Source organism: Gouania willdenowi, chromosome 6, assembly GCF_900634775.1.
Source record: "Gouania willdenowi chromosome 6, fGouWil2.1, whole genome shotgun sequence".
Lineage (NCBI taxonomy): Eukaryota > Metazoa > Chordata > Actinopteri > Blenniiformes > Gobiesocidae > Gouania > Gouania willdenowi.
In genome coordinates, this window is record NC_041049.1 from 48,437,617 (window position 1) to 48,464,395 (window position 26,779).

General features: G+C 37.3%; 1 protein-coding gene across 2 annotated transcripts in view; it reads right to left on the minus strand.

The window, feature by feature from the left end:
• b4galnt4a (beta-1,4-N-acetyl-galactosaminyl transferase 4a) overlaps positions 1-26,779 on the minus strand; it is a 186,656-nt gene that overhangs the window by 52,478 nt on the left and 107,399 nt on the right. The window contains exons 3-6 of one of the 2 annotated variants that reach the window (XM_028450362.1): positions 25,322-25,420; positions 14,755-14,850; positions 13,011-13,101; positions 11,192-11,292 (exon numbers count right to left, since the gene is read on the minus strand). In XM_028450362.1, coding sequence (XP_028306163.1) covers positions 11,192-11,292; positions 13,011-13,101; positions 14,755-14,850; positions 25,322-25,420 — 387 coding nt within the window. The remainder of the gene's footprint in view (positions 1-11,191; positions 11,293-13,010; positions 13,102-14,754; positions 14,851-25,321; positions 25,421-26,779) is intronic. The other variant, XM_028450363.1, reaches the window with a different exon arrangement.

Below are 26,779 nucleotides of genomic sequence, written 5' to 3' on the forward strand. Positions count from 1 at the left end.
CACAGGTCATGGACAAACACACAAACACTCTTTTACTGAGATGAGTCATTGCATACTGAGCACACCATCAACTCACCTCAATAAAAAAGAAGTATCCTCGTGTTTTATGGGGCAGCATGCACGGAAACACTCAGAATCACTCACTGATATTTGGTCATACTTTGCCATTGCCTCAAACACCCCCAGGTTTCATTACTCATTATTTGAGAACACAAACCATCCATCTTTGGTACGAAGCCCAGGGGATGCACAATATTAGATTTTTGAACAGTATCCAATATTTTATAACCCATTTGGCCATTAACCAATACGATGCCAATATTCCACCAACACCCCCATCCCCCTTAAATTTAAAATTTGAGTGGTAAAAACTGCATTTTCATAAGATCCAAGCATTCTTTGTCGTAGCTATATATGAAGACAATAATCAAATCTTTTCAAAATTGGTAAATTCAGTGAATAATTCCACTTTAAGATGGCTGAGTCAAGCACTCCTGCAGTCTGCTCCACACACAAGATGGTGGCACTTAGTCATGCCTCTCCACATGTGATGAGGCGTCTACATACTGCCGATACTGAAAACATAGTGCATCACTAACAGAGAGCGTAAATATTGTATGTATGTAGGGCTGGGAGATTAGGACCAAAACTCATAACTCAATATTTTTTTTTTTTTAATTTTTCGAAAGTTTTATACATAAGGCTGACATTATGCTATCATTATCTGTCATTAGCATGAGTAAGGTGTCATGAAAGCTGTCATTAAGCTGTCATTAAGTGTCGTTCGCTAATTTATGACACCTTTCGTTAACTTATGACACCTTTGGAGCTATGTTGGCATTTTTTGGGTTAGGTGGAGTGATTTAGTGGGGTTAGGTAGAGTTATGTTTAGGGTTAGGGTAAGGGCCTTCATGGCACCTTATTCATGCTAATGACAGTTGTAATGTCGTAATAATGACAGAGTAATGTCAGCCTTTATGTATAAAACTTCAAGTAAAGTATAAATCATTATATATATTTTTTAACTCCATAAAGTCACACCAGAAAGACAATTCTGGGTTAAATTTGCTTATGCAAAAATGCCACACAGGCTTATTCAATATGTGCGACTTTTGACTTTCTCCTATAAAGGACAGCATGTGTGAGTGAGGTCTGTTGTGTGGCTTGTTTAGGGGAAGGTCTGGGTTAGAACACACTCAGTAATTCATCTAACTGTGCTTTTCATGCAGTTCTGAGAAGAAGCGAAAGCAATAACTCCTAAAACGAGTATGTTAACTCATTCAGTGCCAGCCATTTTCAGACGTTCTACCCCCCTCAATGCCAGCCGTTTTTGAGCATTTTGACTGATTTTAAAGACCCACAGAATATCTGTAATATAAAGAATTTGTTCCTGGCTCGTTTTGTGCTTTTGTAATCAGCCGTTGAATAGAGCAGGTTTTATACAAATCTGCAGTTTCAGAGCAAAAAGCTGAGAAAAAAGCCTTTTTCCAAAAAAAACCCTGTCAGTGACTTTAAAGCTATTTTTTTTTGCTTTAGTGACAACTCTAACATCTGAACATTGTTTCCTTATATAAAACAAAAAAAAACAAAAACACTGTGACCAGGCTTTTGATGGCAAAACTATCATTCATTTGCTATGGGTCAGAGTTGAATGGATTTCTTACTGTATTTTGGCATTCCTCCAAGTTTCTCTCCCGTCAGTCTGCACACACGCAACTTCCACTTCCTCCCAGACATGTAGAGTGTCACTGTGTTCCCCGTTCTTTTTATCGTTTTATGTCACCATCGCCACACCATGAGTTCCACACATGCTCTGGTCGAGTGTGCGCTGCTGGGAACGTCAACTCTCGTACGTAGCGCCTCGTAAACGCCTTTCGTCCTCTCCTTCTTAGCTCTGCTGAGCATGGATGATCTCTCATCCAAAGGTGCGCTGCTACCTCCTACATGTCACCTATTATTTTGCTATCTGGCTTTTAAACAAAATCCATGGGATGGTGCTTTTTGAATTCCCTTTTGCTTTAACCAGAAAATTATCCAGTTAAGAAGGTCGGATGTGTGCCCTATGTAGAAAAATAAACGACCTCACACTAAAACAGGCAATGACTCTTCCATTTTATGAAAATGCCTGGTGCAAATTTGAAAGATAATGGATGAATAAAAGATGGATTATAAGTTTGACAGTATTAAAATAACTTATAAGGACACAGTAAAAGCTCTCCACCTACACTATATAGTACATCTTAAACATTTATGTCGTGTCAAAGCACTTTGAACAAGGTCAATATCAACCATTCTAACACACACACAATCAAACGAAAAAAGTGTGCAGGCTGCTCGTTTTCTATCAAACTCACTTGAAGCCCATTATCTTATCCAAGGACACATCTGATGCTGGATTAGTCTTCAGGGAATGAGCCGCTAACCTTATGATGTGATGGACAGCGCTCTACCACTTACAACACAGCTATTAGACAGGATGGCAGCTTTGGCATGACAGAGTTCGACGCCTTTCAGGTTATAGTTAGTGATTTATTCAGTTTCATGCGCTGCTCCTATAGATAATATATAATGTTGACAAAGCTGAGGAGGCACTCAGTAGCTCAGAGATCACAGTCAAAGTGCTGTGGAGGACAAACATCTGTTGTTCTGCCACAGGATGAACCGAGCCAAAAGTTTGGTAGCACGTTTAAACTGAAGCTTTTTAATAAGGAAAGTTAACTTTTCTCCTTCATGAAATAGATTCAAGCTTTCTTTTTAAATTCAAATAACTTGTTTCTACTGGCCTTGCTTCTGAGAAAGAAACACAAGCCTTTGTGCTGAGATCAACAATGATGTCTAATGTAAGGTGAAGTCACTTCTCTTTCAAATGGTGCTTTTTCTTTCCGATCCCAAATAATCTCACTGGAAAATGTCCACATATCTTCCATACAGCTGGACACGACTTTTAAAGTCAATGGATTTCGATTGGAAGTAACTTTGTATATCGCAATTTATTAGAACATTTTTTCCAGAGTTAGGATTATGGTTAAAGGGATTCTCCAACATTTTTACATGTTTGGCCTAAAATCTTTGAAATGTATTCATTAGAAGATCTATGTCTAACAAAATGCATTATTGTAAACCATGTAAATTTTTTCCTTTTTAAAAATGGGACTACTTTATAGTTTAAACGCCTGTGTTCAGCCATCTTAAAAATCATGTGATTGATGACGTCACAGGGCACCACTGTCTGTAAACATCCCATTGTTTTCTCTTGGAGTGAACCATTCAGCCTGCTTTTTTTTTTTTTTTTTATCATTTAGCAGCTTTTTAGGGCAAAATGCCAACATGTGCTGCTTGTCATTGCTTTAAATATTTAGGAAAAGGTAAAGACAACAAATGTAACCCTCTTTTGTTTACCAAAAGAGGATCAAAACAGTTGTGACCAAAAAACAATCTGTGACTACAGCTGGCGACAGTTACACATCTGCAATGTCATAGTATGAATGACGCAAAGAAGCACTCTCCTAAGGCCCCTTAAACAGTGTGCGGCTGACACTCTAGTGGCAGAACTTAGCGAGTATATCACGGACTGTTGAAGACACACAAACCCTGAGGATAGAAGGACTACCACTACCAAAGTTACTGTTAATGTGTTTCTGAGGGTGCAGAGGTCCTAGATTGCTAAGACTGTTGTAAATAAAGAGACTATATCCCATTGACAGATATCGGTTTGCTATTCATTTCAAGCAGCTCCACACAAATTTGTGACACAGCACGAAAAATAAAGTATTTTCATGAAAACCTTCCCACACCATGGGCATACGTGTGTGTATTTGTGTTTGTATGTGTGACCTACAGTGACGTGCAGTCAGGGTAGGCAAGGTAGGCAGTGCCTACCCAAGGATGAATTGATATTTTGATTATTTGTTTTAAATATAAATTATTTATTTTTCAATTTCCACCTACAGTACCTATAAGTTTGAAAGTGTCAGCATTTTGTGCTTTTCATAGCCCAAATGACTAAACATCGCTATTTCCTGGAGAGACGCTGCACGGTTTCACTCCACTGTAAGGGAGGAGGAGGCCACACCCCCTCCCAAAAGCACATTGCTGCTCTGCCTCTGTTCCCATAGCGTGTTTTTGTGTGTTTGTGCATGCGCAGTCAGTTCCCCAAGATGACAACCATTTTTGTAAAAAAGCAGCTCTCTATGCTGCCTTTGGACATAACCGCGCTATGCTAAATGCTATACCTAAGTTCACAGTGCATTAGTGAATTGATATCACGTGACAGCTGCTGCTACTTTCTCTAACTAGTGGGCGGGATAACACTACAGGCAGAATGACACCGCTAGAGACGATAAAAAAACTTTCTTTTGAGGAAAAACGACAGCTTTTAAAAGATGGGAGACCACAGCCTCCATCAAAGGTAAGGTCAGAAAATTGTTTGTATTTTTTACAGTGAAAGGTAGAAAAGGATGGATTGGCTTTGTGGATGTGCCTCACTGAGGCTGTTCTGTGTTGTTGTTGTTGTTGTCATTTTCTACGTGTTTTTGGGTTTCCAACACAAATAACGTATGCGCTGCTGTGTCATGAGAAATATCTTGTTGGGAGAGTATGGAGGCTATATTGACTAATTGTTTATGTTTCTTTAATGGTGTTTTACAATGTTGATTTCGTTTGATTAACACTTGCCAGCAGAAACATATAAAATTGTCATTGGTGGTCTCAATTTGCAACGTGCCTACCCAACCCTAGTGGTCACGGCACATCACTGGTGACTTACTACTCATACCTGCCAAAGTAGAACTGATATTGATATTTGTTATAAAACTTCTTATAACGAAACCAACGAGAATCAATAAACATAGCTCAACACTGATAGATAACATCTTCACAAACATACAAAAATCAGATCTAACCAATGGAATATTAATAAATGACATCTCCGACCATTTACCAATATTTACAATAATTAATACTAACGACAACATCCACCCAGAAACACACGAACTAATAACATACAAAAGACTGGAAGGAGAAAAACAGCTAGAAAACTTTAAACAACAGATAAGAACAGAAACGTGGAAGGAGGTTGTTACAAAACAAGATGTGAACAGTGCATATGACACATTCACAGACATAATAACTACAATATATGATGAATGCTGCCCGTTGAAACAAATAACAATCAAACGTAAGACAAACACAATACCATGGATTGATGAAAAATTAGCAAACGCATGCAAAAAAAAAAAAAATACATTATATAAAAAATATCTTAAAGACAAAACATTGAAAACAGAACTACAATACAAAAAATACAGAAACAAAGTCAACACTCTCCTAAGAGAAAAAAAAGAGAATATTATGAAAAACAATTAAAAGAGAATAAAAACAAAAATCAAAACTTTGGGAAATTATAAACTCCATAACTATGCGTAAAAGCAAAGAGGAAGCCACAGACCACTCTATAATAAACAACTTAAAGGAATACAATGAGAAAAAAATCGCAGAAGAACTTAATAATTTCTTCATAAATATTGGAATGGAGACTGGGAGAGGGATCTATCAACATCCAACACTTAAATGGAACCATTTTGACAGTGAGAATACAGAGAATGATAAGTATTTAACACTAGAAGAAGTAACGGAAGCAGAGGTGAAAGCAATCATTACAACCTGTAATTAAAAAAAATCCAGAGACGTTAATAATCTAACTATGAGTCTACTAAAAACTATAACAGCTGAGATAACCCCACCGCTAACATATATCAGCAATCTCTCATTCAAAAATGGTATTTTCCCAGACCAAATGAAAATCGCAAAAATCAGACCGATCAACAAGAGTGGAGACAAACGAGATTTCACCAATTAACGACCTATATCAATATTACCGCAATTATCAAAAATTCTAGAAAAACTGTTCATGAAAAGGCTGGACAAATTCAAAGAAGAGAATAATGTATTACATGAAGGCCAATATGGGTTCAGAAAAGGACGTTCAACAGCAATGGCTGTAACTGACATCACGGAAAATATAAGAGATGCATTAGAAAATAATTTATTTGTATTCGGCATTTTTTTGGACCTTAAAAAAGCATTTGACACAATAAACCATGATATTTTGGAAGAAAAACTTCAAAACTACGGCATTAGGCACAACGCCCTAAACTGGATTAAAAGTTATATGAGAAATAGGAGACAATATGTTGACTTCGAACAAAACATATCAATATGCCAAACCATACAATGTGGTGTGCCACAGGGTTCGATTTTAGGGCCAAAACTGTTCATTCTATATATAAACGACATTTTCAAAGTCTCAAATTGCCTCAAACTAACTCTGTTTGCAGACGACACAACCATCCTATGCTCAGGTAAAGACATTAAAACTCTAATAGAAATGACAAATGAGGAACTAGCAAAAATCCAAACATGGCTCAATGTAAATAAACTAGCCCTAAACGTCAGCAAAACAAAATTCATCAGTTTTGGAAATAAAAAAATAACAGAAGACATTAGACTGAAACTAGACATGGATATAATTGAAGAAGTAAAAGAATATAGAGCACTAGGAGTGTGGATAGATGAGAAACTGACCTGGAAAAAGCACATATAAGTAGTTAAAAACAAAGTTGCCAAAAGCAGCTACATCCTATGGAAATTACAACAAATACTACATACCAAATCACTGAAGACAATCTATTTTTCCCTTGTTGGGTCACATTTAAATTACTGCTCTGAAATCTGGGGAAACACCTACAAAATGTATCTTGAACCTTTATTTAAACTTAAAAAAAGCAATTAGAATTCTATATAAAGCACCACACAACGCAAACACAAACGAACTATTTGAAAAGGCCAAATACCTAAAACTGCAAGAAATAATACACTACAACACACAAATTCTCGCATTTAGGGCCTCACTTAAAACACTCCCATATCAAATACAAAAACGTTTCACATACAAACAAACTGCTTATGAACTAAGACATAGGAATGTGCTTATACAAGAAAGGGTTAAATCTAACATTGGAAAATACAGCACTGTCAATAGAGCTATCACCAGCTGGAATAACCTTGAGGTAGAGACAAAACAAGCTGCAAACTTGACTAGATATAAAGAAAAAACTCGGAACACATTCTTACACGAATACGAGATCAAAACATCAAACGAGAGGGAACTTATCAACTGGTCAATGAACACAATCGACTCAATCTTCACGAACAGAAGATCACAACAACATGAACCAGCGTGTCCAAAAGAGACATTCCCAAGTGGTTACGTCATGGATGGAAAGGGAAAAACCCAAATGCTGTGCCTCTCAATACTCTCAGTGGAAGATGTGGATGACACGACTACAGATGAAAATAAATCCTACATGAAAAAGGACAAAAAAAAAAAAAAGAAAGAAAGAAATTGTGTTCAGAACAACCTAAGACTGTTTGACCAGAGATACTAGCTTTGATGTAAATTTTCTGTGTTCAAAACAGGGGACGGGACTTGGATAAGCAAACTGCTTCTCTCGTCTCCTTGTTCGGCATGGACAAAACAAAACAAAAAAAAAAAAAAGGAATAACAAAACTTCTGTGAATGCAACCATGTCGGAAATAAACTGAATAAATAAAATATTTCCCGCACTGTGAATGAATCATTTCTTATTGGGCTTTGTGTGTAGTGCAATCTGCACGCTCTCTCTCTCTCTTTAAAATATCTTCTTGGAAAAGGTTTACTGTCAATTAGGATTGTGTTGGTGCATGGTTAATTCTGCTACAGTCATTAATGTGCACCCCAAATTAGAAAAGGTTTGGATGAAAAGTCATATCAATACCACAATTAATAGAGTGCATACTTTTGTGGCCATTAATGTTGTAAGTAAATTTGAGAAGCTTTGAATGAAAACCACTCAAGATAAATTAATTCTAGTTGAAATGTTTTTCCCTGTAAAAACATCCATTTCCACCAATGTAATGAATATGTACCAATGGCTCAAGGACAAACCTTAGATTTTTATCACTGGAAAAGTTTTCCAGAAGATTTTTGATTTGGTAATGACCTAATATACAGTACATGAAGTGAGTACTGCAAAGGGCAGCAGTAGAATTAATAGTTTCCTGAGAAACTTTCTGAGCCTGGCAGAATCTTTTTCAACCTCTGAACGCAGCATACTAATTAGGCAAAAATACGTTGCTACGTTCAGGTAATTCTCTTAGCAACGAGTGCAGGGTTTGGATGGTTTGGTTTTTCCCCCTCCTTCATGTCAGTTACTGGATTTCATTTGATTCTGGCAGAAACTCAACCTGCAGGCACTTCAAATGTACCTAAGTCAAGTAATCCATCACAGTTGCTTTCTTGTCTGTTTTCATTGTTATCAAAGTTAATGTTATCACAGAGTGGTTACATCAGTGTTAGAACAGTTTGAATGAAATGTTCTTTACAATCTAATGTAACCACAACAAGTATTAAAGCAGACACAGACAGGCTGCTCACTGTGATGGATTACTGATCTCAAAATGGCATCAACATTTAAACTGGGGAGAATTTTGTGTTGGCAATAGAGAAAAGAGAATTTTAAAAAAATAAATAATGGTAGGGTGACAGTAGAACAATCTGTGCAATATCAAAAATGATATTTTCACCTCATGTTTGTAGTGATGCAGCTTCCCTGACCGACGTCATCCCTTGGCTAACGACTTGCACCGGCAGTCACATTGTTTCAAAGGCTAACCACAAAAACGCTGACAGGAGTCTCCATGGAAATGCCACTGGAATCGTTCCGCTCACCAACTTTTGTCCCAACACGCTTATACATCTCATGGCAGCAGCACCTTCTATTTTTAGCCACTTTAGTATCCAGGACGACATCCCTGCAACAACTCGCTAACAGTTCTCTCCAATAATGAGTCTATTCTGAATCACACTGTGAATGGAAGACGCTGAACAGGAGCTTAATGCGTGTAATACTTCTTCATATTATACCCACTGCGCATCTTTATAATGTATACATCGTGACTGAGTGCAGAAATAACAGGTATATATAGAAGATGGATTGTAAATTAAATTTGTAATCTTGCATGAAGAATGCGTGGGATAGATATTTGTCTTCATATATTTGTTTCTTTGAAGATCAGTTTTAAAGACGACTCAGCATTAAGCCTGATTTTCAGCTTAACAGAACGCTGAACTGGTGATGTGTAAAGGACACAAGCATATTCACTCGATTCAATGACAATAAAAGCAAGACTTTTTGGATAAACGCCTTGTCAACTTTTCAAAAATAAAACCCATTAAAACTAGGAGCTAGTAGCAGAATGATGATAACTGCGGATGTGCTTCACATTCTGTTACAATACAAGGTTGAACATTTTCTCTGGACAGGTATTTGTAAGGAGTCAGTCTACCCATAGAGCAGCTCAAACACAGCGTAACCCCAGGTTTCCCTTCCTCTTTTTAAATTTTTCAACAAGGACATTTTTATCAGTGAGGGCCGTGACAGCTCTGCATGACTTTTATTCGATTGCAGGGCAGAGGGTGCTTCAAGGATAGATGGAAAAGGGAAGCAATTTTTCACAGCGTGTTCAACAGAAGGTTTTATGACTTCTGTATTCTGAGGTAGGCGTTCTGAGTAAGTGATAGGGTGACTGTTGGGTCGGTGACTTAAGGTGAGTGGGTCATTACTAAAGACACTTGGGGTCAAACTGCTCACTGTCCCACCGGTGGCTGCAAGGTTGAGCTCAAAAGGCTTAAGCAGTTGACTGATTAGGACTTGGTGAACTTATTAGCTGTAAACATTCCAGCATTGAAGCCAAAGCCAGTATGCCTGAAAATCTTTTACAAGATTACAGTTTTCATCTAAAGCGACACACAACCTGAGCAGTTAGGGTTAAGGGATCTGCTCAATATCTCACAGTGGGGACAAGGTTGGATTCGAACTGGTGATCCTCTGGTTACAAGCACGCTTCCTTAGCTCTTAAAAGGTAAGTCTCAAGGTATGCCCTATATCTGTCATGTTGACTTTAGCCAGTTACAGTCACATTAGCACATTTTCTTTTGTGCGTTCGTTCACATTACAAATTTTCTTAATTCTTATTTTTTATTTGGCACAGTTTGAAATAAATAAACAATAACAACAATGGACAGACACAACAATAAGCGATTACATTTTATAAAACATGCCAGGAAAACCCAAAAAAACCTCATGGGTCTTGATAAGGAGCGCTCCCAATATAACACTTTAACTAAAGAAAAGAAAAAACAATAAAAACAGAAAAAGGTATCCAAGGCACAAAAATATATGAAACAGGGCAGATAAACAAATACAGACAAAAATAACAGCTGTAGTAAGTTTTTGATAGAAATGTTAAATGACCTTGGGGAAAGTTGGACCAGGTAAAGAGGATGAAGAAGATGAAGTGAATTCCATGTGGGACCTCTAGATCAGGGGTCTCAAACTTATTTTACCTGGGGGCTGCTGGAGGCAGAGTCTTCCGATTACTACTTGGTATTCTTTAAAAGGTAAATAAACCCGTACTTAAAAACCGTAAAATGTTTTGCTTAGAATCCTTACTAAATGTATGCTGAGCTCACCGGCACACAGTATTTTAATATGATTTTGCCATTCACTAACATTAAACTTTCATATCAGGGTGGGGGCTACAAAATATCATCCTGCGGGCAGCGAGTTTAAGACCCTCGCTGTAAATGTTATTTTAAATTGTGATGAATTGCGAAGTGAATTGGGGGGCAAAGTTCAGATACAATATTTATGAAACTGATTATTGGCTATAAATAAATTATTAAAATGCAATTCTATCAGATGTTGGAATTAAATGTGACCCTGAAGTGACCTATCCTGAGGAAATGCGTGACCAGGCAGGCACATACTGTGTTTACAAAAGTAGATATGGAGGCACTTCATCTCATATAATGAAGTTAGGAAAGTAGACTTCCTTGCTTATATTGTCTAACTTTCCTAGACTATAAAAATGTTTTTGATTTCTGCCTTATTGTCAAAACACATATCCATGGTCACAGGATAAGATATGAATAAGTGTAAAAATAGGCAAGTTATATAATTCAGGTTTCTTTAGCTGTAAAAGGCTTGTTGCTAAGCAATGCTTTTTAAACCCATGGAAATAATTTATAGTTTTAGAAATTCAAATTCTGCAGCTGCCTAATAAGTAAACCTCTGCTCAGCTTAGTGCTTACCTGTCCCACGTAGACCAGCAGACGGGCGTTCAGAGGACTCTCATCAGGACTCAGCCAGAACTCAGAGTTATCATCAGACGATACGGAGAACTGAAAATCACCTGGAGCGGAAAAGTGAGATCAAAGTCTGCATTCGTTCAAGTAGATATGTGTGATCTCAAGTGAGTGGAAAAAGATGGGACGGTCTCATGAAACTATATTTGGTGTGAAATTTACCAAAAGTGTGAGCCCTAAATTGCCTCTGGCAGTGATCAGCCAAGCATGACTCACTGAAGGATGACTTACTGGGTTATAAGGATTTACAAAAAGCAAGAGCAAATAAATGCACAAAATACATAGCACTGCCCTAAAATAATAATAATGATGGGCAAATATAAAAATGAAAATTGGTTAATCACATCATTATCTGTGATTAACTCTTGACTGACTTTGCAGTCGCAAAATTTATTTAATAAACAGTGTATTTTTTTATCTTCTCCTTGGAGTTTGGGTTACCATCTGTAATACTCTACATAAATTTCCTCCTTGGGGATTAATAAAGGTAATCTTACCTTATTTATTCAAAATACACTGCAAAATATTAAAGTGGCTTAATGTTTGGTTACACTAAACAACAACAAAAAGGTGAGGCTTAAAAAAAAAAAAAAGCATTTCCTTTACCCAATAGAAGTAAAAATAATGTTATCAAAATGATATCAAATGCAAAAAAAAAAAAAATCATTTTTTTGCAATTTTATCTTCAATTGTTTACCAAAGGTGAGCACATACTATTTAATTAGGCTTTACAGCACAAGTTGCCATCAATAAATGGGTTTTCAGTCTAGTTCGGACTGGAGCTTTTATTATTTGATTAGGGAAAACAAATTTTTAGAATAAACTAAGAGAGAGTACATGATAAACACTTCAACACAGAATAAGATGGCATAATTATAATCATGTAATCATAAATTACAGCCTTGTCTCCTCAGGCTCTTACACTATTGTGATTGTGTTCTTAAAATAAATGTGCACTGTCAAACATTATTATTTACACGGAAAATGTAAATTTAAGTTATGCTTCTCTTTTTGCTAGTCATTGCCTTGGTGAATTGTGTAAAAGCTCCTCTCCTGTTTTTATTTGACTGTTAGCCATGCAAGCACATTGCTCAGCTGGAGCAGCCACTGTGTCGAGTGATGTTGATAAAAAAAAAAAAAAAAGCCTGAAAAAGAGTTTTTTATTCGTGGGTTATATATGTCAGGATTAGCTTGGAATATTTTTGGAAGATGTGCTGTTAAATTTAAAGAGTGGGAGGTTGGATTCAGGAACATATAGATGGAAATTAAAGCTTATTACAGACTGTAAAAAGCATAATTTACAAAATGACAAAATACATCATGTAAATCCAAATTTAGTCTAAACTTTAAATGTATTTGTTTTTCGTGGAATCAAAATGTTAATCAATGAGAGTCTAAATATACTTGTTTGAGGTCAAACTGTGGCACTGAGGAGTGTTTGACCTTTGAGATTCGCTTTGGCCGCTACCAGGAAGCTACACGGGGGAATCAAAATGAGCAGCAGGCCTAATCTAATTAATAATAATAACTTCATATTCTGCAATTTGTGTAAGGCCACCTAGACATGAAAGCTTCTCAGTTTCCATAGTAACTGGACTAGTGGGCAAGGCCCCAAGAGGACCACAAAGAGATTTAGTCAGCTTCGGTAAAAAAAAAAAAAAATGTGAATATGAACACATTAGAAGATCTCGGTGCTTATAAACGACACATGCTTTAAGTGCCTTGGCCTCCAATGTGGAGCAGACTAATAAAATGAACTAATTACCGTCTCTGTATGGGTGAAGGAAGCCAAATATTCTCAGACCGTAGTTCTTCCACTTTGGAGCCACAGCCAGTTTCTTCACAGTGGTTCTGCTCTGGAAAAGGAAAAAGAAATGAGCCGTTAACATTTGATAGATCAAATTGGCACCAAAGCACTTAAAAAAGCTACTAGTGCTTTCATGACGAAAGAGCCAAAAGTTTTCAAGAACTTCAACACTTTGCACCGCACACAATATACCCTGTGATGGATCTCGCATTTTGTTTCACACTATATTCATTTTGCTTTCAAATTTCTCATCATTGCATGCTATAATTGCGTTGATGTCTATTTGCAGTTTTACAGCATTAAATCCATTATAAGTCTAGACTATCATCTGTTCAGTACAACTCTTCCTTGGGCCAGCAGTGCACAGAAGGTTAATAGCTCTGCTGCCTGTTTTTGTTTAGTTTTTATTTTACATCAAATGACAAGATTTTCTTTGTGGCGGCCTCAGGAGTCTGTTCATAAGTGTTTAACAAGAAAAGTAGCATTCTGTGTTATACCGACACAGCTGCTAGTAAAGAATAAAAGGCACCTTGGAGCTATTAGTGACTGACAATCAGTACAAACCAATGTGCACATCTTCAACAGCTATGCAACAATGACGAACTAAAGGTGATTGTGTAGGATAGGCCTACAGTGTAAAATATTTCACTACACAACACTTGTTTCAAAGGTAGCAAAAGTTTAAAGCTGCTCCAGACAATAATATCTTACAGATAAAGACTTGGGCTGTGTTCGAAATGGCGCACTGCATACTACACACTACAAACTCAATAAGTATATACTGTCTACGATATACTGTAAGTATGGTTTGGAGGATTAGGATAATGACTGTTTATTTTGAAAAGGCAATGTTTGACTTTTAACTTGGAGCTGGTCCAAGGACCATTTTACATTCCACACGTAATGCACCATGGGGCAGTTGAGTATGACAAGTGTGCCCACCGTGCATACTCTCTCATTTTCACTCTTATCATACTATCTAATGTAAACACACTACACACTAATTTTGATGTCAGACTTAGTATGAGTAGTACGTTAGTATGACATTTTCAACACAGCCATTGTGTAGGTCTCATAGATCAATAAACCTTTTTTGTCCAACGTACCCCTTATCTTTTCTGTCTTAAGGCGAGTACCCCTTTATTTTGTTAATTTGTGTCAGATGGCTCGTCTGAAAGCTTCACTTCACCATTTTAGGTGTTGATCTTCACCTTTTATTCTGTATTTTAAAGAGTTGTGCCACAATGTATAATCGGCAGATAAAGAAAATGTCTGTGAGTAAGCGAAAATTTGTCTCATCATTTTAGAAAAATAAATTGACAAATGTTTCTGTGTACCCCCTGAGGGTGTGTTGAAGTACCCCTAGGGGTACACGTACCCCTGGTTGGGAACCACTGTCATAGACGGATGATTGAAGTGCTTTTACTTCATTCTTGCAGTGATTTATTTTGTTGGCCCCCAAAAACTATGCCAAAATACCTTCCAACACATTATTAGTCTTTTAATGGACTGAATGTTGTGGCAAAACAATGACGGATGTTTTTTTTCTAGGGTTTACAGGGCAAGATTCAAATCTATATCTTTATCAGACCAAAACGTATTGTCGTGAGCAGCTTTAAGGTGAAAAAAAGCCAACGTTGTAATTGTCACGTGCCTGTGAAGTAGCTTCACTGCTACTTCCCCAGCCAACTGTAATACTTACATGTGGGTAGAGAGGGTAGTGCAGGTTCTTTCTGAGTTGGGCAGTAGAGGAGCCACACCAGTCCTCAAACACATGAAGATTAGCTTGCCCTTTATACTGCCAACACACAAATAAAACACAAGTTTGTACTAATCATAACAAAGTTTCAAATAAACATGTAGATTTGCTTTGGTATTTCAGCTACAGCGCATGCAGCGCCGTATACAGGATTTGAATTGCCTGGTAAAAAAAAAAGAAGCCATTTTAGGGCATTTTTTTAAATTTAACATAAAAAAGACTTGTAATGAAACATTGGAGGGCAGGAGGAATGTAAAAGAAATAATTGCTATTCTGAGGAATGGAAATGAGAGTCTCATTGGGAGTCTCAGGGTGAGCATGAAGTCAGAATGTCTGGAGAATTTTCATCCTCTGTCCACAGTCTGACATTTGTCTGAATTACACAGGGAAATGGCAAAACAGGAAAAGGACAGATGGTGGAACCAGTCTGCCTTGGGGTACAGTTTCCACTCACACACACACAAATACACACACACAATCACACTCAGGTCAGCTCAATGCGAGAAAAGATGAATCTCTGGCGACTCGTGTGTCAAACTTACAATCCATTGGTGAAGCCATTTATTTTGGGTTACACACAGTGAAAACTAAACAGTAAAGCAGGTACAACGTTTGCATGACTACACACTTCCCCATAGACTCACAAGTAAACAGAGCTTTCCTAATACAAAGCCTCATTTAACCCTCATATTATCCTTGGGGTCAATTTGACCCCATTCTATGTTTATCATTCAAAATATTTTTTTGTTTTTGTTTCGCATTTCATGACTTTTCCTAACTTGATGAGTACAATTGAGTAAATAAAATTATCATGATATATTTTTTTAATGAGATGAACACATACAGTATTGCACACATTGGTGTTCCTCTGGGGTCAATCTGACCCCAAGCTGCTTTAGCTGTGTAAAACTTGTTTGTCTGTGTGTGGGGGTGGTCACCAACATCAATTCATATAGCTCATTTGGTGAGAGTCATGAATGTGCACCCTGAATTAGAAAAGATTTGGATGAAAGATCATTATACACTAATACTAAAATGGAAAGTTTGACCTGATGCTGGTGCGGCAGGACAGTTCATATCATCACTACAACCAATAGGGTTCATACTCTTGTGGTCATTAATGTTGATGAAAACTATTCAAGATAATTTCATTCTAATTTAAAGGTTCGGTCTGATGGTGGAACTAGAGAACAGGTCAATGTTTCATTATCAAAGGCTTATTTATAAATTCAACAAATAAACAAAGTGCCTGACCCAAAAACTTGGTCAACAACTGAAAATAATTTCCTGGAGGCAAATATCAGATTGACCCCAAGGATAAAACATGTTAGTAATATTTGAGGATAATAGGAGGGTTAACGACCCTCTGAAAAAATACATATTTCATCATGGTAAACATATATACAGTGAGCTTCTCAGATTAAAGTTCCTTTCCCACTTCAGCCTCACTTTTCCGCTGCGTCACGTTGCAAGAAAATATCTTATTCTTATCCTGTTTTCCACAGTCCAGAATCACTCAGAGATAAAGGTTGGATCATTTATTTGATACTAATGCCAACGTTTCCATGTCTAGAAGAAAAAGGATTAATGAGTAATTCATGAATTGTGTCATGCCTTTAGATCACTAGGCTTTTTAAACAGACGTCTGAACCTGAAACTGTGCTTGTTTTCCCCTCACTTTCATACAGTCAACTAACGTTGCCTGCACAGTGACAGCGGCAAAGCAATTACAGTCCATAAATAAATAAAGGCGTTTAAGAAAAAATGTCATTCCAAAGTATCAGGAATTGTATTGAATGAATTATATTTCTCTATTTGTTTATCGTTCTTGCTGAAGGAGGGCAGAAAAGGAGATGGTTGGATTTTGATCAATATTGTTATAGAACAAAATAAATGAAACGGAGATGAACAAAACATTTTGTTTTCTCAAAAAAAGCAGCTGTGCACAACAGAAAGCCATCGAGAGGTTGAAGGGACTTAGCAGAATGGACAAAGCCCTTTGTAAATATGCTTTATGTAAAGCTTTTTATTGATTTCCTGTGGGTTTTAAAAGCCAGTCTCTAATTATTCACACACAAATCCTAGTGAAACTCTGGAGAGGCCACATGCTGTAAAGTCAGCATTTAGCTAGAGGGGGGTTGTTTGTCTAATTGCTTCTATTTTGCGGGTGACAGAAAAGAGCAAGCTCTGTCAAAGTGCTGTCCTTAAAAGGAAACCAGAAGTCAGGCTTCAGGGTGGCTTTTCTCCCTCTTCATCGTCTCTTACACAGACTTGTTCGTCTGTAAACTCTAGGGTTTCCAAACTTGGCTGTCCCTAGCTCAGTGTCATTACTTCATTTTTTCTTTCAAGCCTTGAAGACTGTAGCCTCTCAATTCTTGCTACTGCTTTATCCTCGCTGTGACCTTCATATTCCTGCGTCTGCCAGCTTTAGCTTGTTTTACTTCCAAGTTCCACTTTTATCTTGACAAAGCAGTCGGGTGTCACTTCTCTGTAATGTTGCTCGCTGTCTTGATTTTAAGTCATTAGCATTCAGAACTACCATACTGATGATGCTCTGGTTAGCAAGCTAAGATAACAGCAGAAACAACAAGTTTGGCTAGAGAATGGCTTTAAATCCCAACTGTAACAACTATTACTAAACAAAACTCTTGACAAATATACAATTATGAGATAGTTTTCACAGTTTTAATTAAGGACCGGCCGATCGATCAGTGCCTATCTCCCTGATTTTGGGGGATTGGCAATACAGACACAGTCAAGACAAATAAAGGTCTCAAATGTCCACATAAGAACAAGAGAAGTACCAGAGGAAATAACTTCCAATGAACATTGGATTTTTGCTTGCTGGTACCAAGTGTTGCTCAATATTAAAGGACATTTAGGTATATTAACAGCTTAAGTTTGAAGTGCTAAACTTCAAATTAAGCCACAACCTTGCTAAACCCTGGCCTCCTGTTGAGATGCTCATTAACTCTAAGGTATAACCATGTCTGTTCCTGCTGAGGAAGCTCAGCGGCTTTGGTTTTTAAAAGAGACAAACTGTATTAAGTCCCTCATTGAAACAGTTCTCACTTTAAACATCCCATCCCAATACAGCTCCATTTCTGTCAAGAACAAAATGAAATCAAAACTTTCACGGATCATCAACCAAGCAAGTAAGAAAACTGGCCAAAACCCAGACTCCATTATCAGCACTCCATAGCCGAGCAGTCACAGGAAAGGCCAACCTCATCACGCCCGCTGAACAAGTCCTTCCAGCTTCTAGCATCAGGTCGCCACCGCTGCTATCCAAGAAGAACTCTTACCTCAACTCTTTTATCCCACTGCCATAAATATTTAATCAAACTATAGCTCACAAACAATCTCCAGCATTTGCACTGTACCACGCTGCACATTTTTGGAGTTTTTCTTTAACTCTGTGTAAAATATTTATGTTTTAATATTCTTTTAGCCCACTAGAATTTTAGGGATTGTGTGTTTCTGTCTTGTGTTGTGTTGTGTGAGTGAAGTTGAAGACAATTTTCAGTCATTATTAGAATAACACCAGAAAAACAAAACCATCTACCAGAGCATCATTCAGTATTCTTCTGTCATCACCATCTCTCAACTGAAAGACTCATTCTAATTTAAAAAAAAATCTGGTGCAGAGCTCTGTGTTGCTGCTATCTGCTATAACCAGCTATAGTACCTACTCATGCACACTGTTGTAATCCCTAACTGGATAGGAAAAGTCAACCATGGATTCCCTGGTTAAGGCATACTGGAACAAACACCTGTCTTTATGCTTCTCTGGAGAGTATTAAACAGAATTGCTTACCACTGGATTTTTGATAAACAGTGACCTTGACTGCCAGAAAGGCGCCTTCAAAAATAATCTATTATTATCATTACTTTGCACCCCTTTACGCTGAGTTATATATAATGAGTAAGTAAGAAATGAAAAAAGTGGATGAGGGAGAGTCTATCCATCATTTATATCTACTTCATTGTTTTTTTCTTCTGTTGCTTAGAGTAAAATTGCAAGAGGGTTGACAGCAAACAGGAAACAATAAATGGACAAAGATAATGAGAACTCATTTTGCTCTGAGATAGATGCAAAAATGGAGGGCAAGGCCTTCACGTGATCCAGATTCCAGAATCATCATCTGCTGTAATATGGGTTTGTGTAATCTGCCATCTGTTCAACAATTACATATCTCCTCCAAAGCCAAAGCGAGGGGGGATAAATATGGATATGTGAGACAGAAGCTTTTGACAGATAGCAGGAGGAAAGGAGTATCTCTTTCAAAGGGGTCTCCATCACCTATCAAAGTGAAATAAGTCTGATCAGAGAAATGACATTCATCCTTTCTATTTGGCTGTTTGGAAGTTAATCATTTAAAAAAGTGGATATAATTATAAAACAACTGACTGATGGTGCAAAAATTCAGGTTTAAACAGCTTGAATTATTCCAGCTCACATTTAAATGTGCTGCTACACCCTCAAGAGGATGCTGATTGAACATGTAGAGAACCCTGCCATTCACACACTCATCCACTCTTCCGTCACCACTTTTCTTCCACGAGCCATTCTTCTCTGTGTGCCACTTCACTCCTTTTTTCAGGTAGTTAATAATGGGCTCTCCAGTTCTGCTTCACCAGAAGCACACCGAGATTATTAGTCTACCCTCAAGAGTCAGGTGACCCGACATTTGAGATAGTCAGTCAATAAAACCCTCCATCTGTCCTCTTAATAAAAAAGATGTCCTACCTTATATTCTCCAGTGTATGAATATAACATGGACAAAGATTTCATTCAAACTAAATCTTTGCTCTCCAAAGCTCTAAATGCGTAACAATACCTTGACAAATTTGGTTCTGTTTCACAATATTTCGTGAGATGTCTCACTATGGGATGCATCTTCCATCTGCAGCCCTCAGAAACAATTTCTTCCTTCTCACAGCGTCCCCACCGCAGTGGGAAAAGAGGAAATAGACATGAACACTGCGGCTGATCATTGTTGCAGCTGGGGCTCCCAGCTCAATCTGGTTGGCATCTCCCCACACAAAGAGGACATCTTCGTGATAGACTGCGGGGAGGTTGACGGAGCCTCCTCTGACCTCCTCGTGTCAAGTGAGGATGAGGAAGATGAGACCCCAGGTCGGGGCGTGCTACCCGCCACCTCTGTGGCCTCTCGGGAGAAGGATGAAGATTCCACACCTGTCTCATCTCTCCCAAGTCTGGGAGACAAATCCTCCCCGTCTTCCCTGAGGTGCTGGTGGATGTAGCACGTTCCTGGCAGGATCGCCCTTTCAGCGGCAAGTCCCTGGTGGCAGATGCCTCATCCCTCAACTGTGAAGCGATGGAGAGCCTTGGACTGCTCTGAATGCCTCCGGTAGAGCCCCTTGTCGTGGCACACCTGCTGCTGCGGCAGACTGCAATGTCTCCCTGGAGACCCACGTTGCAGGCCAGAGTGGACTGTCTCCAGTTGAACCTGTCTGGCAGAACCTGCTGCTGCGCTCTCAGTGAGTCCTTTCCCTCTTCACAGCCTACAAGGGAAGCTGTGTGAGGATTTCGCTCAGTCCCAGGACCCAGTGATGTTAGAGGAGATAAAGCTGTTTTGTTACTGGCTCTGGCGTTAGCTAAGTGAGTCAGTGACATCCATACGCTCTCGGTGCACCCGTCATGCGCTCAGCTCTACCTGAGCAATGTGGGAATCATTTTGAAGCCCAAACCGGCCTTTGTGCCAAAGGTGGTGGGCTCATGTTCTCCCATTGACCTGTTGGCCTTTTCTGCTTCACAAGATGAGCAGCAGCGGCCTGTTGTGTCCAGTTCGTGTGATGAGCACTTATATGGACATGACAAGGAGCCTCAGGAGGAGCGATCAGCTGTTTGTTTGGGCTTTGTTCAGGGGAGGGTCTGTCCAGGACATTTGTATGGCGGCAAGTTTGACCTCGCCCCTTATGTTTGTCCGCTTTTACATGCTGGACGTTTCCGCCCGTGCGTCCTGGTCCTGATATGTACAGACTTCTGCTCGTGGGCTGGTCTCCGCTCGATAAGCATGTCTGCAATACGGGAGCAACCATATTCCATAGTGAGACATCTCACAAAATATTATGAAATAGGTTATATAGAGTAATATGAGTGAGATGTCCCACCAGACAATCCCTCTTGCTCGAACGAGTGAGAAGAGGTGGTTATTTTGAATAGAGAGTGTCTGTCCGCCTACTCCTTTTATAGGAGGTGGGAGTGTCCCTGACGGATGGACACGTTTCACTAGCCAATCAGGAGTGGCAGATTGAAAAATTGCTTCTGAGGGCTGCAGATGGAGGATGCATCCCATAGTGAGACATCTCACTCATATTACTCATAGAACCGGGGTTATGTAATAACCTAAAGTCTTGTGACTTGATTTTGTAACCTACAATGTTTAAATGCCACAAATCCCTGACATCATCACCACTTTCTCTCTGACATTATCCAAATAAAAATGGTAAAATACACACATTTTCTCCAGATTTGTGTCAGCTTTGTGCCAAATTACTGTTCATCCTAATGCATTGCATCCAACATCAGCTTTCTTTTAAAAGTGGGCCAACTTTGCTACATAATCTCCGTCCTGTGACAGCAGCTCTTTACTAATCCACTGCCACCTCAGGATGAGACACTGACGGAGCTGCTCGTCAAGTCAAAAGCTGACAACTAAAAGCCGCAGAGCTGTGCAAAAGAAATAAAATCAAAAAGTGTTCTAGAAGAAGCCTGTGTTGCTTTTTCATAGAATTATGAATGTGATTCTCATCTACGAAGACCTCTAAATGTCTGTGTGACCTTTACCCTTCTGTGACAGCTGGCATAAGACACCAGTCCACCGTCTTTGCCTGTGACGGTGCCAGCTCGGTGGCCCCTAAGACTTCTACAGTTTTGGCTGAGCGCTAAAAGCAAAAAGGGTTACGACTGGTGATTGGGACAGATAGCGGGTAAAGATAGAAAGCATGAAAAACAAGGAAAAAAGCAGATGGTATGATAGCTTATGGCACATTTTGTTATGACACAGCACATGTTTAAGAAAATGTTTCAGGAAATGTGTAAAAATGTCCTACAGGCTTTGTCCTAACTGCTCAGAGTATTTTTGTTATGTTACTTTAACAGCTTGCTTCAAAAATGTAAAAAGAAAATATATTGCATGTCAATATTTCTGTTTGTGCTTTTATGATGCTTTTTATTTATTTATTCTTATTTATTTGTATGAATAGTCCCATTGTGACAAAGTGGTTTTATTTTCAAGAGAGACCTGTTTTGGGATAATACATTAATAAATTAAAACATGTAACATTTAACAGGTACAGACATATTAAGCGCAGCAAAATTTCATTAAAGGTCAAGTTCTAAGAAGAGCAGGTAGAAATATTCAAAACAGGAGCAGGTTGTCATTGAATTTGTTGATTAGTGAAGTCCTTAACAGTTGTTTAAAACTGTATGCTTAATGGGAAAATATAGCACTTATGATAGTCTCACTTTTTCGTCAGTTTTAGTTTTTAGTCTGGCTTTTGTTTTTTATTTAGCTCGTCTTATTTAAAAAAAAAAATGACAATTGTTGCTTGTTTTAATTGAAAAAAAAATTGTGAAAGAAACTGGAAAGGATTTAGTCAACAAAAATTACTTCCAATTACACCTGCACTAATTAATCACATTACTTTCAATATATAGATATAAAAAATATATTCTTTAAAAGCTTTTTTTTTTTATTGTTAAATCTCATGTGTTTTAGTCATTTACTCTTATACATGACAAAGGTTAGAAGCTAAAATTGTGTGGATAAATTCATTTTCAAATTTATAAATCCATCTTTATAATGTTGATTAAAAATGGAACAATGCAATATGAAAAACAGAAAAAAAAAAAAGTTGTATTGAAGCACCTTACTGCGGTCAAACCTTCAATTTAATCTGCATTGACTCAATTAGTCAATACACATGGTCCAAATATAGGATGTGAGTTTTACCTCATAAAACATCTATATACTCAGGCAGAATACAGATTAAAGATGATTGTATGTCAGGGTTTTTTAATCTAAATTCCAGCACACCTTGTGCATGGAAAAAAAAGCTCTTTATTGTTAATGTTATTTTGAATAATTCAGAGGTCTTCATGTGCCAGCTACCAAGTCTATTCATTGTTTAGTGACCTTGCATACAAATTGTAAATACATTGAAAGCAATCAATAACAGCACATTGCTGTAATCATTGCAGTAGCACACTATGGGCCAGTATAACAAGGCACACATGATATGTGTGTAATTTACAAATAAAGGTGGGGAAAAGATTGATTCTAGATATATCACAATTTTGTACAGTAGTGCACTTTCATTTGCTGAAGAAATAAACATCAGACAGACTGACTGACATGAGATGTGCATTGTTTTTTCTTTTGTTTTTTTTTACCTATGACATATATTGTTTCTAGTAGTGAATGATTCAACTTTGGGTTTGGGGTAGGAAAATAAGGAAATAAAATCATAAAAATCTACTGTATATTATCGAATCTCAATGTACTTTTACAATTGCAATAAATCAGAATCGCAATTTGTATTGTTATAATATCGAAGAGGAACAACAGCTTATCATCCCCACCTTATTTTCAGAGGTTTATTCATTCAAATAACCCCAGTGGTAATTACAACCTTAACAAAAACACGCAGACAGCGCCAACCTCCACCGTATGCCAAATCTCCTCTTTGCCAGATATTAACAGTTATCTGGATCAGTGATCCTGATCATGCCTTCATGATCATTCACACTTTAAAGGCTTGGAAGAAATTTCTATCCCCATTAATAACCAAACAGTGGGTCTAAATGCATGGGCAAAACATTGCAAAATTAAGATGCAATCCGCATCCGATCCAGATAGAACTGTTACAATAGAACAATTAATTACAAACCGAGATATGAATTTTTGAAAATTGATCAATCAATTTTAACTTTTAAAGACTGATCCAGAATCAGTATAGTGATCCGGATCCCCTCCAAAGTTTAATGGAATCTTCCGTGTCGCTTGGCCTATCTGTGGTTAAATATTTGTCTAAATCCATTAAGTACTTTTGATGTAGTCCTGCAAACAGACAAACAAACAAACAAATACATAAGTAAACACAACCTCCTTTAATAGCAGAGGTATCTAATGAATACATGAAGATAATAATTGTCATGTGCTTTTTATAGCATTATTTTTTTGCATTTGGTCTCCGTTGCTAGTTAGAGTAATATAAAGGGAGGTGCCTTACCGCCTTACTTAAATAAAATGAAATTTTTAAAAACCAAAAGGTTCTGTAATACTCTACAAAAGCTACCATGTGCAAAAGATCACACGTGTTATATTTGTGTAAGCAGAGAGAAATCATTGTGCACAGTTATGGAGATCAAAGGCACTAACAAAACAAATGACGCTATGTATCATTAGCATCTTCTTAAAAGTCTATGAACTGTGTTTTATTTCTAACTCCTGCTCTCAGCCTGCAGTGATCAGCACAGCTACCAAACATTACCCCAGTTAACAAAGACCTTATAATATAATATAATATAATTTATCTTTTGTATTTTTCATTTATCTAACCAGGAAAGTCTTTTCCTCTGCAGGAGACATTGTAACTGCACAATGAAGTGTACTGAAACCTGGGAATGTTGACCAGCTTGTGTTTTTTCAATTAAATCTAAAAAGAAAGTATTAACTTTCTGTATTTATTTCTTGTTCTAGGCATATACCTCAGTTAAATTGCACTAAAGTCAAAGATGGTTTAAAAGCCACAGGCAGATTTTTGTTATTTTTTTATTCTAAGTTGTTGGCACATGGCTTGTTAAAGCCAATGTTTTGAGTGTAAAATATACCAATAAAATATATTTCATACATAATGTTCTCATGAAGGTGAACACATTTACAGATTAGTTGTTTCTTAAGTCATATATATAAAAAGAAATTGCAATAATCGCCTTATACTTTAATATCGTGATATATCGTATTGTATCGTATCGTGACATATGTATCGGGATAGGAATCGTATCTCCAGATACCGGGGCAAACTCACAGTATACTCGTCATATGATTATTATTATCAGTAGCTGTGGGTAAGATCACCTTGACAACTGAACAATCAGAATGAATCACAGAATGAACATGACCTGCTGTGGGTTAAGGATAAACTATTATTATCCTAACACAATAACTTATTACAATCTAAGCTAGACAACTCTTTATTTAACAGTGCCAGAAAATGGCTGGATCTCTGTTTGACCTTGAATATCAACACATCTCTTCAAAGAAAAAAAAGGAGTATTCACAGTCATATCCTTTCAACAGCTCCTATCAGGATTCACAGCAGTGTGTGAGGGGCTTTTCTGTTTAAAATTACAAAATTAAAAACTGATTGCGATGCCATCAAAGGAACTTAATTAAAAAATGGTGTTATAAAGGGATTATGGTTGTGAAGGTTAGAACAGATACTAAGAAGGAAGATGTCATGCCATGTGTTGCGTTACCTCCGGGTTCCACGGTAATTTCTTGTGTTGCTGGTTAAGAAACCTCTGGAGGTGAATGTGTTCTCTCCTGTCCACTTTTCCTGGGACCGGCTCATCATCCTTGAAGGAAAACAAACAAACAATATTCAAGTATCCTTTATGTTAAATTCAAGAACAGTGGGATTATTCAGCAAAACATTGATCCCTAAACTTTACATTGTTCACCTCTAAATATACGTCACTGAATGCTTTGAATGGTTGACATGATTGATTAAGGCAGAGATAATATTAGAAATATGCTTTACTTTTGGAAAAACTCTGTTTTGAATAGAAAATAATGTAAACATGTTCTTGACACTCATTGAGTGATTTCATATTCAAAATCATTTAATACTATATAATTCCAGTAAGTTCATTTTCTCTTTATATTGAATCATATGTTAAGGTTTCATTTATTCAGATAACGTTTGTTTATGAGAAATAACTCAAAGCGATCAGCAGACACCTCTGAGGAATACTGGAAAACCAAACATATCATTTAATACTATTCTAAAATGTTTTGTTTTGTTTGTGCGTGTCGGTAAAAAATACTGTTTTTATTGTATTTTTTTTTCTTTTTCTTTTTGAATTAAACTTGTTGTATTTATTAGGATTACTAAATTTGAATAAGATGGCTTTTCTAATAATGGATGACTTTTCCATTATTAGTGATTTCCGAAAAGTTGTTTCAGATACACAAGTTGTTAAAAGCAAACTGTATTACTTGGTTTATTAAAAAGGAAAAGTTAATGAAAGCTAACAGGAATGTTGAACAGAAAAGACTAATGTATAGTACTATGCAATAATGACTTTATTATAATGGTTAAAGACATCCATCCATCCATCCATCCAACTGTCCAACTAAGGCGGACATAATCATGCATGACTTCTTGACATAATTTGACCTCTATGTGATACATTAATGATAGACTATATGACATCATTATGACATTATGTACAACCTAATCCAAAAATTCTGCCCTGGCATTTTCTGTCCAGACCAGCCCACTACATTATCAACGACACCACCACGTACAGTAGAAGCCGTTATAAGGTCAACATGTGGCTCTTTATGCCTCAATTTTAATCATTATTCCCCCAGAAAACCTTAAAAGGAAGAAACTATTTCCTTTGACCATTATGCAACTTCCTTTGTCCTATTGTTGCCCCTTTTCAAAAAGTTCGGACACTTTTTCGGACTTTAGCTACCTTTTGCCAATAAATACAGTATCCCTTTTTTCCAATTTTTGTCCATTTTTGCAGGTTCTTTTTTGACACGTTTATCAAATTTGAATCCTTTCTTAAAATGTTTTTTGGCCACTTTTCATCCAAATAAGCCAACTTTTGCCTAATAAATATAACTTGTTTCCTTTTTTCATTTGACCTCTTTTTGTTCCACATTTTTGTCCTTTTCACTATTGTTTGCCACATTTTGCACAT